General features: G+C 33.3%; 1 protein-coding gene across 3 annotated transcripts in view; it reads left to right on the forward strand.

Moving 5' to 3' along the window:
- Ank3 (ankyrin 3) overlaps positions 1 to 13,108 on the forward strand; it is a 321,653-nt gene that overhangs the window by 241,791 nt on the left and 66,754 nt on the right. For all 3 annotated transcript variants that reach the window (XM_027931178.2, XM_071611239.1, XM_071611240.1), the window contains exons 26-28: positions 2,360 to 2,466; positions 7,484 to 7,708; positions 10,466 to 10,620. In XM_027931178.2, coding sequence (XP_027786979.1) covers positions 2,360 to 2,466; positions 7,484 to 7,708; positions 10,466 to 10,620 — 487 coding nt within the window. The remainder of the gene's footprint in view (positions 1 to 2,359; positions 2,467 to 7,483; positions 7,709 to 10,465; positions 10,621 to 13,108) is intronic.

Genomic DNA, 13,108 nt, shown 5'->3' on the forward strand with positions numbered 1-13,108 from the left:
AATTATATATGATAGTGGAATGCATTGGTACATATTTGCACATGCACATAATATAACAGTGTAATTTGGTCAATTTCATTCCCTATCCTTTTCCTCCCCTTATTGCTTTCCCCTGGTTCCCTCCTTCTATTCTACTATTTTTCCTTCTATTTGCATGAGATTCCCACTACTACCACCCTTTTTTGCTTCTTTTCCGTCTGTTTTTCTCTCTAGCTTTCACATGAGAAACAAAAAACAACATACCACTGTTTACTTGTTGAGTCCAGGTTTTTCACTTAATATGCTCAAGTTTCATCCATTTTCCTGAAAATGTCATAATTTCTTCTTTATGGCTAAAGAAAACTCTATTGTGTGTACTACGTTTTCTTTATCCATTCATCTGCTGACAGGCTAATTCCATAGTTTGTCTAGTGCGAACTGTGCTGCTGTAAACGTGGGTATGCACGTATCACTATACCACACTGACTTTAATTTGGGGGGATAAATATGGATCAGTGGTATTGCTGGGTCATACTGTGGTTCCATTCCTACCTTTTGAGGGCCTTCCTGATTTCCACTGTACTAATTTACAATCCCATCAACAGAATAAAAGTGTTCCATTTTCCCTAGCATTTACTGTTGTTTGTATTTTTGAGGGATGCCATTCTAACTGGAGTCAGGTGAAATTTCAGTGTAGTTTTTGGTTTGTATTCCCCCAATTGCTAAAGATGTTGAATTTTTTTCCTAAATTTTTAGTCATTTGTATTTCTTCTTTTGAGAAGTGTCTTTTTAGTTTATTTGCTCATTTACTGATTGGGTTTTTTTTTGAGCTCTTTACATATTTAGGATATTAATCCTCTGTCAGAAAGGTAGTTAGCCAAGGTTTTCTCCCATTTTGTAAGTTCTGTCTTTATGCTCCTATTCCCTTTGCTATTTAATTTGATGCCATCCCACTTAATTGTTTCTTGTGTTTTAGGAGTTTTATTTAGGAGTTTATTAATGAAATTGAGCAAATTAAGGAAGTTGGTACCTGTATGTTGGAGTGTTGACCCTGTTTTCTTCTTCCTAGCTCTTTGATCTATTTTGAGTTGATGTTTGTGCAGGCTGAGAGACAGGGATCTAGTTTCATTCTTCTACGCATTCCTCCCGTTTTCTTAAACATGGGAGTCAGAGATAAAGTTCTTGTTAGCTTACCTCAAAATCTAGATGACCTTTGAGTCTTCATAGTGTCTATCTGGGCTTGTTTTGTTTTTGTTTTTGTTCATGTGCTCTGGCCATACTTGGAAAATTTTATTTTATGCTGGATTTGTGTTTGAAAAATTGTGGACACACCCAATGGTGATATATTCCTCCAGAGATGGTTCACCCTCCCCCAGCTAGGACAACAGAGAAGCAGATGACCATTTAATCCAATCAAGATTTTGGTGAAATGAGGCTGGTTTGCAATCCTGGGAAAGTTCCTACTACTTCTGGTTTGTCCTGTCCCTGCAGAGTACTTGTTTGAAATTCTGGTATGATCTTCAAGTCCACTTCCCATTAGCAAGTTCTAAATTCTTTAATCATTTTCTTATGAAACTGCTGAAAAGTTCCATTATACTTTATAGGGATTTTTCTGGTTAGATTTTTCAGCTTTCTGTTCTATGTGGCCCCAGAATTCCACAAATATCTAATGGAAAACTGTAGCGTGCTTGAAACCACCCATATCTTTACCAAGAACTCTCCTGGTTTTTCCACTCCTCAGCAGTGGTCCCTGTGAAACAAAGCCCAAATTCTTCCTGTGCTTGTAACTGACAAGTGTCAATTTAAAAATAACAAAATTTCAGCTCAACTTTTCATGAGTATAGTTCTTCTGAGAAGTTTCAACTTCTCAAGAGTATAGATCCTTTAGTTCTCAGTGCCTCGGCTGCCCTCTACTGCATTCAGACTTCTATATTTACCTGGTTTACTTGGGGAAGCACTGAATGGCTGCTAGCAGCTCTGTACCACTTGGAATTAGAAGTCATCAAGATTGACATTTTTTATTTTTATTTTGAGAATGGGGAAAAGATTTCACAGTTGGTATAGGATTAATCTGAACCTACGTTAAAGTACTTAAAATCACTGCTATTAGTTCCATGACACTCCTTTTACCATGCATATTACTCAGGTAGTCTCTTGAAATATTGAAATAATATAGTGTATCAGTAGACTTTACTTTTTAATGTTCTTGCACTCATGCTATATATCTACCTATATTAGAAAATTCACAAATTCTTTATTTTGAATGTTAGTCTATCCACATTTATAGAGAAATACAGATATACTTTGTGTACAAAAAACTTTTCTGTCTTTATGGGATGTTATATGTGACACTGATAGACTATATTGTTTTATTTTTCAGCATCTAACATTCACAAGGGAATTTGATTCAGATTCTCTTAGACATTACAGCTGGGCTGCTGACACCTTGGACAATGTAAATCTTGTCTCAAGTCCTGTTCATTCTGGGTAAGGAACCTAAATGTCATTTTTCTTTCTCCTATCAAATTAACATTGCATTTATTATTTAAAATTATAAATTAACCCCAATAACTTTCATATACATGAATATATTCATATATAAAATATATACTCAGTATATGTGACATGCAATTATAAATCATTTAATAATTTTTAGCAAATCTGTATATCTGTTTTTATTGTTTATTTAAAGTACAGTGTTAGAAAAATATTACATTCAATTAATTAGATGATTGGTGCAGCAAAAGTTCTTTTACATCTTTAATTTTCCTTTTCAATAAACATAATTTTAACAATCATTCTTCTTCATTTTTTTTTACTAGCCAAATGAATTTTTCCCTAGGTATTCTTTCAAATAAAAATTAAATGTCTGAGTATTTATGTTAATTTATCTGATTGTGTTTGTGCTTTGCATCTAATGATAGAAGAATTTCAGATAGGCACTTTGGCACATGCCTGTAATCCCAAGTACTCAGGAGACTGAGTCAAGAGAATCACAAGTTGGAGGCTAGCCTGGGCAACTTAGCCAGATCCTGTTTCAAAATATAAAAACAAAAGGAGCTGGGGATGTAGCTCAGTGATAGAGTGCCTGCATATGTGAGACTCAAGAGTTCAATTCCCAGTGCTGCAAAAAAAAAAAGGAATTTCAATCAAACATTAATTGTTTTGCACTCTGGTAGTCTCATCTTTGTGTGTGTGTGTGTGTGTGTGTGTAATACAGACCTTTTACTTGACGAATGATTTTGACATTGATTGACAAGTGATTTTCCTTTAAAAAGAAAGTGTAAGCTTGAAAGTTTCCAATTGACATTGTAAAATTTTCCTTTTACATTCTTGAAGCAGAAATGTAATTGAAATATATAAAATTATTACTTGAAAATTAATTTTAAAAGATAGTAAAGAAATTCACTTTTAGAAAGTGAACATAGAAATATCTGTGTACCAGAAATGCTAAGTAAAAACCACATCAAAGAAGTCCCTCATTGCTGTCTCCCTGGCCAGTGAAATTTAAGGCAGGAGGCTAACAGGTGACCTGCTTTGATAAGTGAATCAATAAATAAGAGCATTTTTAGATATTGGGTTCTTTACCAGTAGGTAATTCAAAACTTGGAATGATTGCCATTGATATAAATAGAATAAAAATAATTTGTTAAAATAGTGTCTATTTCATATTATTTTTGTCTTTAAGACTGGCAGTGAGACTTTTTGTTGTGATCAAAGACAAGAGATGATTTAGAATTAAATAAGTTACTGGAAGCAACTTACAAAGTATTTTCTGCAGCTTCTAGTTAAAATAACTTTTAACAGCTAAAATTTACCTAGCTCTTTTTATTTACCTGGCCTTAGACTAAGTCTTTTACATGTATTATCTCATTTAATACTTACTTGAACCTTTAGATAACACTAAATATAGATATTATTCATTGTCTCCATTTTGTAAATGATAAGTCAGAGGAAAGAAATATATGATAGGTTAAAATATCAATTTAGAATTTTGTCTTTTGTAATTCTGAGAAAGGAATCCATACAATGTCATTTGAATAAAAGTCATTTATGTGAAATTGTTTTTAAAGCTACAAATTCCATGTGGTATTTGAATCATTAACATTGTATTTCCTTAGCTCAGAAAAATTTTGAATTATTATGGTAATATTAACTTTAAACTTCCTAAAATATTCATATGATTTATATTAGATGTATGGTATGTGGGCCCAAAATTGTAAAAACACCCACAAGAAAAATCAGATTTGAGAAATAAAATATGAAACTCTTGCCATACTTGCAGTAGACATGTCCATTTTTTTTTTTAAATCAGGGTTGGTGAATTGCTGCCATAGAGCTATCATCACTTTGCAATCTCCACATACAAAACAAATATTCTAGAGTTTAATTTAGTAAACTGAGAAGTTGAGTAAATATGAAATAATCAGAAATGAACTTTCCCATACATTGGAGATGATGAAGAATTTGAATATGCAGATTATTTCCTCTTTCCCTTGAAATTTCATTGAGGACAGAAGACTTGTACAATAAAGCAAAATAACAGTGTGGACTTATTTGAATAGGAGGAAAGAGAGATGTTGTACACTTGAAAATATTTCACTATTGCCAGGTCTGTAGAGTAATTTATTCAGCCATTTAAGGCAAAATACTTTTCCAGGTTGTCCCACAAATGCCGAATGCCATGGTTTCATTTCCTGATGATTTTTGTTTTTCTTTGCTTGTCATTGACATTTTCTGTTGCTTGCTTCTAATTATCTCAAATTAATTTCCCCATTTGCTTTCTAAATTATTTTGCAGCTATTCTTCTCCACTTCCTCAGTATGATTCAAGGTGATAATTGTGTCCTTTATGTGAACCATCCTTTCTGTATTTTTAATATATGTGAATTTTTCCTCACAGTTAGATTGTGTCAGTCTCTGTAGTGTGTCAGCATCTGTCATCCTGCTGTTCTCAGAACTAGAAACATTCATATGTTAGTTTTAGGATCATGTGTAGAATTCATGCTATAGTTTAAATGTTATTAAGATACAAATATTATTAAACATCACATTAATTTGTTTTTCTTTGTTGGTATAAATTATGTTGCATGACTTTTTCAGCACATTATTTAAGGAATGAGTTTGGAAAACAAATCACAATGTTATTGACCTATATTCTGCCTAACACATGTTCTTACCTTTCTTCAGTCTGTTGGCCTATGAAGTTAAAAACCTTAGAACAGGAAATGATTGTTAAGAGTAGCAACCAAGCACTGTGTGCTTCAGAGAACACAGAGAAAGAGATTCTTCTAGTTTCTCATTAAAATCACTTTAGCCATATTTTGTCCATTTGATTCTGATATTCTTTGTAGCTAGTGGATGTTTTTAAACTAAACTTGATACCCTTACTCTACCTTCAGAGTTATCAGCTACAATCACTATAGATCCACATCTATCCATCCATTAATGTTAATAACTAAGTCACAACTAGGCAGTTTCTAGGCACACATAACAAAATAGTTTTGCACTTGCAAAATAAATATTCTATAAACATATGTGTTTACTGTGTGCTAGAACTATGCACAGCTCTACAAGTCAAGCAGTGAACAAGATAGCCCTGATCTGAATCACTTGTCTATATTGTTGAGACTCAGCTGTTACCAGAGCAGCAAACATTCCCCTCTCAGTGGAAATTCTATGGGGATTCGTACTAATACAACTGAATTTTCAAACTCAAAGTTTGTCTTGCATCTTTTTATTTTGAACTTTTTTGTCTTGAACCATTTTTAATCCATTTTGTTTCTATTGGTTCCAATGAAAATATTTTACTGCTAAATAGAGAAAAATCAGATTTTTGTCATAGGCTTCTTTATACTGTTGTCATATTACATTAATTATTGAATAAAAAATAGTTTCATATATTTATTATACATATACATACATATTATTGTGTGTGTCTAGGAAAAAGAAAGCACCCTGGAGCAATTTCCAGTGAACCTCATATCATTTAGCATTGGAAATAATTCTTGTAGGCACTTGAACAAGTGAACAAATATCTTTTCTTTTGAATGGAGAGGAGTCTTTTCCCCTCTTACCTTGAATATCAGTGGTCCCAGTCTCTGAAAATGGATAGACTGTTATCAAACATACAGTTAATTCAGAGTGAAATAATTAAATCCATAAATAAACAAAAAGGGTGTGAAGGTACATCCACCTTAAGATGAGCAGAGGTGGTTCTGGAAATCTGCTTGGTTGAAAAATTATCCCCATCCTGTTGCTCGTCTCCCTATGGGGATTATAGGCTAATTTGTTTTGTTGAAGAGGTAGGTCATTCTTTCCAAGGTCAAGAGCCAGCATTCTTCAGAAAAGAGTCCATAAGGGGTTAAGCTCTATTTGCAGGATGTTAGCACTGTGTTTAGATGAAAGTATCATAAAGAATTTTGATGGATGGGATTATTTTTTTCTCCAAAAATACTGTAAGAATTCAGACAGCTTTCTCATGATAATATTTGGTGCTGTTCTAGTAATAAGTATATTTCCCATGTGAAAGTTAGAATGCAAGAAGTATATGTTTGTGTTCCCCTGTCTGATATGCACTGTTCCATATGATGGACTCACTGAATTATGTTCATCAGAGTAAAACTCTGGAACAACAATAGATGGGCTCATACATGATAGGAAGCAAGGATTCCAATATGCTCTTATTCATATTTGACACAGTTTCTTTATATTGCCATACTTACATGTTATTAAATATTTTCCTTACTAACTTTAAAGACCAAATAACAGAATTATATAATTTAGAGGCACTTTCTTAAAAGACTATATTCTACTTTTTGTATTACTGCATACAATGTCTAAATATAGATTATTTTACATGGATTATTTTATAATTCCATTTTTATACTGGAAATATTTAATCCCTTTCCATCAAAATTGTCTTAGCAAATCTAGTCATCTGCTTTTATTTTTATATTCTGTTTCATCTTAGTAAAAACTAGAGTGTTGGTATGGTTAAATATTCCTTTACTTTATGAGTTGTACATGTTAGACATACTGTGGAGTTTCATCTTACTTGTAGTGGGGAGAGAGATTACATAGTTAACATATGGCAGAAACCACTTATAGTTAAAATAACCTTGAATGTATGTTAAAAGACCACGGACAGTGTTGGTTTTTTTTTGTTGTTTGTTTTTGTTTTTTGTTTTTTTTAAATCATGGCTGCATTTTTAATAGCTAGTTTTTATCCCAACTTTGAGAGATTCTCTGTTCCCTCAATGAGAGCATCTCAGAAAGTGATTAGCTTCTGGGAGGCCATGTTCCACCAAATGTAAGTTGTATTTCAGCTTTTTGCCCAGTGCACAAGTTTAATGCATGTTTGATGTGAACTCCACTGTATTTGCTTCCAATTTATCTTGAGAGAAATCAATAGCTACATTGTCTGTCACTTTAAACTGTAACCTTTAATTTGAAAACCCACTCTGGAAATGATTCAAGTCTGTCCTCTGGTCTTCTCCCTACAGGTTTCTGGTTAGCTTTATGGTGGATGCAAGAGGTGGCTCCATGAGAGGAAGTCGGCACCACGGGATGAGAATCATCATTCCTCCACGCAAGTGTACAGCCCCCACCCGAATCACCTGCCGTTTGGTAAAGAGACATAAACTGGCCAACCCACCCCCCATGGTGGAAGGAGAGGGATTAGCCAGTAGGCTGGTAGAAATGGGTCCTGCAGGGGCACAATTTTTAGGGTAAGTTTTGCTAATTTTAATCTTAGCCCTCTTACCACATTTTTTATTTTCTTTACCCTTGTTAACTTAAGGAGTTAACTATTAAAATGACTTAGTTGAACCTGATTGAGGATACTTTTTGTGTAGTGTCAAAGGTCACAAAGCTGTGTGATTCTGTGAGAGGCTATTAGGCTGGTACTTTCTTAACTCAGTTTGCTGGTCAAGGCTTTTACTAACCGAGAAGCATGTTCTCTGCTCAGTGAGTGCACGGAACCCCATCGGCCCCCGTGCAAGTCAAGGCACGATTCCTAGAAAAACATGCAGATGCTGGAATTGTATCACTTCATTAAATAAGTGTATACTCTGGGGATGTCCTTTTAAAGATAATTTTTAGGGACACAGTCCATTGTGATATGGTACTTTATAAAAAAGAAAAATAAATTGAATTCGTTCTCTGAGGTGGCACTTGGGTGCAAATCAGGCAGGCTCTGTCGTGACTGACAGTTTGTTCATAATTTCCCCTTCTCGTTTCTCTTCCTGCTGCATGGATGTTATTCAGTAAACTGCATCTTCCTACCAATCCTCCCCCTGTAAATGAGGGTGAGAGCTTGGTTAGCCGAATCCTGCAGCTTGGGCCTCAAGGAACAAAATTTATTGGGTAGGATCTTTATAGACAAGATACAGAATGTCTACAATTTTTTTTTTCCATTTTCAATTTTTTTCTGTCACACTCATGGTCTTATTCTTGTCTTAAGTTTATTTTTATTTTTTAAGTTTTTTAATGCTTTCAGTTGATGTGTGTCACTGAAAGAAAAAAAATCATAGTGGCTTGACTTAATGTAGCACCGCTACCTATCTTGTGCTTTTCAAGCATGTGGAATTCACTGCAAGCATTCTGCTTTCATAACCTTGTGCTTCTATAAACCTTTCTTTAATTTGAAATGTTTCTTCTGAATATACTTTTTAAGCTAGACTCACAGTCTTCAAGTTTAGCCCAGTGTAAGAGAAGGTATTTGCAGGCTTTGAATCAACATTTGCTATCAATGATATACATGTATGTGTGTATATTTGTCTCTATGTGTATAATTAGATCTTTATTTCTTTTTTTTTAAAGTACTTACGAGTACTCTGTAATCTTTATGGGCTTAGAAAAGAAAAACTCATCAATAAGTAAAATGATTTTGAGAAGTATTGGGAATACATGATATTTAAAGACATTGAATTAGGTAGCAAACAATATTCTGTTGAATTGTTTTGTTTTGTCTTGTTTAAGCTGAAATGTGTTGATGTTTGTTGTTTGTTCGCTTGTCTGGTTGTTGTATTTGCCTTGGCAGTCTGCATGAAGAGACCTGTTATGAAAAGTTATGCTTGGCTTTTACCTTGGTCAAAGGCCCTGTTCATACCTTCTCTCCAGTACTGTTGAATGTCAAACGCAAAGCCACATTCCTTCAATATTGACAGAGACAGTATCTGACACATTAACCTGCAAAGATTGTATCTTGTTCTCAAAAGAATAAACAAATAAAATTTAATGTGCAATAGTATGATGTTAAAAATTGTGGTAAATATCTTAATAGTTCTTGAAATTATTAGCACTGTTAGGAATAGTTGTTTTTGTTTCTGCCTATTAAAGAATAGAGGCTAATATTAATAAATTATATTTAAAATCTTAATCTGAATTATGACTATTTTGCTAAAAGTAAAATTATAATTATCCCCATTTTAAATGAATATTTCTATAAAAACAAATCAAATATTCTTCATATTTTCATTATTTGATCTTTTCAACTACTATCCCTTTTTATTCTCTCCTTATTTAAACCCATATCTCCTATTATTACATGTACATGAACACATAGGTTAAGAGATGAGGTTACATACAACCTCTGTAGGAGAATAATGATACTGTCTACTTAAATGTCATAAAATAAAGCTGCACAATCCAACTACATAAACTGTGTGTGATTGTGGTCTGCTTATTTCCATCCATCTTTTTTAGTATTTATCCCATTTTAAAATTTAACAAAATTACTTCCCATGGCTTGATTGGCTATCTTCAATTTGCAGCCATTCTTTTTACATCTCTTTGCAAAAGGACACTGTCAAAAATTATTAAATCTTTATGTGACAATTTCAAACCAACAAGTGCTTTTCCAGGAAGTTTGCAGTATTCCTATACAGTTTATGTTAGAGCCAGGAAATGAAGCTGCCCACTCCCTATTCACAAATTCAAAATATGAGAAACTACACAGGCCATGAGGGTCTTGGAAACTGACTGCTGGAGCAAGTAGATTGCTCTATGAATTGCTTTATTGCTAAGGGAAAAATGTAGTGGTGATCTCTCAAATTAGGAAATTGATAGAACTTCTTTTTTAAAGAAATGACTGTGTCCTTTTAAATCGCTAGCATTTTGTATAATATACCTTCTTGTGTTTAAAAAAAATGGAACAACTTTCTTTCTTATGGCCTATTTTAATCTTTAAATTCCTTGATTCAAATTTCCTATGTATATGGTGCTGAATATTTTCCCCTATTAAGTTTAATGCCTAACATATGGTAGGCCTTCAAGAATTGTTTGTGAGTGAATGAATGATGGCATGTTATCAGGCTTCTAATATATTATTATTGAACAAGCAAATGATTCTGCAGCTTTGAACTCATTCCCAACCTGAGTGGCACCTCTGATTTTCAGTCAAACATTGTTGATGAAACATTTTTGAGTATGATACTATAAATATATCTAATTTGATACCAAAATAATGTGGATTTTTTTTCCAGCCCTGTCATAGTGGAAATTCCTCACTTTGGGTCCATGAGGGGAAAAGAGAGAGAACTCATTGTTCTTCGAAGTGAAAATGGTGAAACATGGAAGGAACATCAATTTGACAGTAAAAATGAAGATTTAACCGAATTACTTAATGGCATGGATGAAGGTAATAATGATGACTCCTTTTTTCTGTCACTATTTGCAGGCAGAAACAGGGAATTACTGGATTGCATGAAACAGTACCTGAGCTTCTCTTTGTTGTATTTTAAGCTGGGATCCAAGTTCCTCAGCATTTGCGATTTTCAGTATCTATGGCATAAAGTTCCATTTAATTTAACAATTGTCCTTCTCCCCCTCCCCCCGACACACACACTACAGATGTGCAATATTCTGGTGATTCTTTTAGTTTTTAATCAAATGTATCAAACTTTCCAAATCCCAAGAAAGGATAAGGTGAGATGAAATAATAATGAAAGGCATGTGAAGCATGTGGAGCATTTTCAGGAAAATAAGTTCACATTTTATTTTTGGAATTATCATTTCCAGACTCTTTCAGTTCATTCAGTTTTCTCCCAGTGTACTTCAATATTCTTCCTGAATTTTTAATATTGCTTGGGCCATAACAAGTTTAAAAAATAAGTTTCAAGATAATTATTGGAGTCTGTGGTGTTTTGGTGTCTTATTCTTTGACCTAGTAAGAACGGCAAAACAAATCTTATTTTAGGATGTCTGATGCTTAGAATCATAGCAGTTTTTCCTAGTAGACATTGATAGTAGACTGGTTTTGAGAGTAGTTATTTGACAGAGATTTCCTTAAATAATGTGAGAGGGAGGGGAAACCAAGCTCATGAAATCTGATGCTATAGACAAAAATGTCAGAGCTAATCTTTTTACTTTGTATTTACTTCCTAATCACTGCAAATTCAGCCATTGTTTTTAAATTATAGCTTTAGTGGAGATGTAATTCACATCCTATAAAATTCATATTTATTAATTCATTGAGTTTTAGAATGTATCTAACAGGGTTTCTTGCAGGTTCAGGGTGTAGACAAAGGAGCTAGACAAACTTAGTATTTGAAGGATGGCTTGGACAAGTCACTTAATCCCTGTGTGCCTTTTTCTTGGGTAAAACAGAGGAAACCCTCCTTGCTTTATAGAATTACTATTAAAAATAATAAATATTTATGTGAAATGCTCTTATTTCAGAAATAGTCCTTTTCACACAGTGAGCCCTTGATAAATTTCAGTTACTGTCACCATTATATTCATTCTACAAGGGAAAAAAAATGTCATGCCAAAAGTTTTGTATAAGATATGGTCACTACCAACCATGAATGTTAAAGATGCTTTATAGCCAGGTAGATAGAAACTAATAATTGGAGAAATCCAGCAATCATGAGGCACTGGTAACTGCCTTTATATATGAAAAGTTTAAAAAGAAAATATAGCATTATAAACTCGGTCGTTTTACTTCTACTTTTCAGGGAAAGGAACTAAAATTCAGAGAAGTCAAGTAATTATCTAAGATTAACTTACTAAATAGCAGCACTGGGGATGAAATCTAGTTCTATATTTCCAAGATTTTTAACTGTATTCCACTTATTTTAGAAATGTGTACCCTGTGAAGAAGAAAACAAACCCACAGTGGAAAATTGCTACAGACTTCCAAGTTTGGTCCAGATTAGATTGGGTCTAGATTAGGATCAGGTACATTTAATGCATATATGCTATTTAAGGAATAAACATATACTAATATTTATATTACATGCTATCTACAAATTCAAGTAATTTCTTAAGGATGGGAACATTCAGTGGGGATTAAAATTTCTAATTAGTATTACCTGAACTTGTTCTAAAGCATGACAGATAGTCATTCTCTTACATGACATGAAGAGAAACACAGTCAAAAGTTTTTAAAAGAATAAATGCTTAGAATAAATTAGCATTTGTGGAAGGCTGAAAGAATTTTTAACCTGATGATTCAGGTTAAAAAATGGAGAGATTAAGAGGAATGGATTTTCTATAGATGATAGTCATCCTTTTAAAGAAAACAAAGTATGAAAAATGTTTTTAAAGATCCAGTATTTCTTAAATACTAAAGTGGTTTTGAAAATGTAATGTCTACTACAAAAAAAAAAAAACTTTTTTTTTTAATGGATAGCTACTTGATACTGTAAGTTCCTTGAAGGCAAGATACACACCTTCCTCCTCTTGTCACCAGAGTCAGGCACAGAGGTAATAGACAGAAAGATATACAGTATAAGCCATCTGGAGGAAAGGTCTCTCTAGTCTGTTTCCTCTACCCCAGTCTTCATTAATATTAATCTCCTGGAGAAAAAAAAAATAGCAGAACACTTGAATTTGAAAAAAAAATGAAAAGCTGATACTATTTTCAAAAAACACTGACTATTCTAAGACAGAGCTACCCAATAGAACTTAATGATGATGGAAATGTACTACACCTCTGCTGTCTAAATAAGAAATCTCTAGTCATACATGGTTCTTGAGCACTTAAAATGTAAATCATGCAACTGAGGAAGGTAATTTTTTGTTTTTGATGCATTTAAGATAGCCACATGGCCAGTGGCAACCTCACTGGACAGTGCATTTTTAGCAAGAATACTGAATACTCTAATAATACATTCTTCATTTTT

Source organism: Marmota flaviventris, chromosome 4 (assembly GCF_047511675.1).
Source record: "Marmota flaviventris isolate mMarFla1 chromosome 4, mMarFla1.hap1, whole genome shotgun sequence".
Classification (NCBI taxonomy): domain Eukaryota; kingdom Metazoa; phylum Chordata; class Mammalia; order Rodentia; family Sciuridae; genus Marmota; species Marmota flaviventris.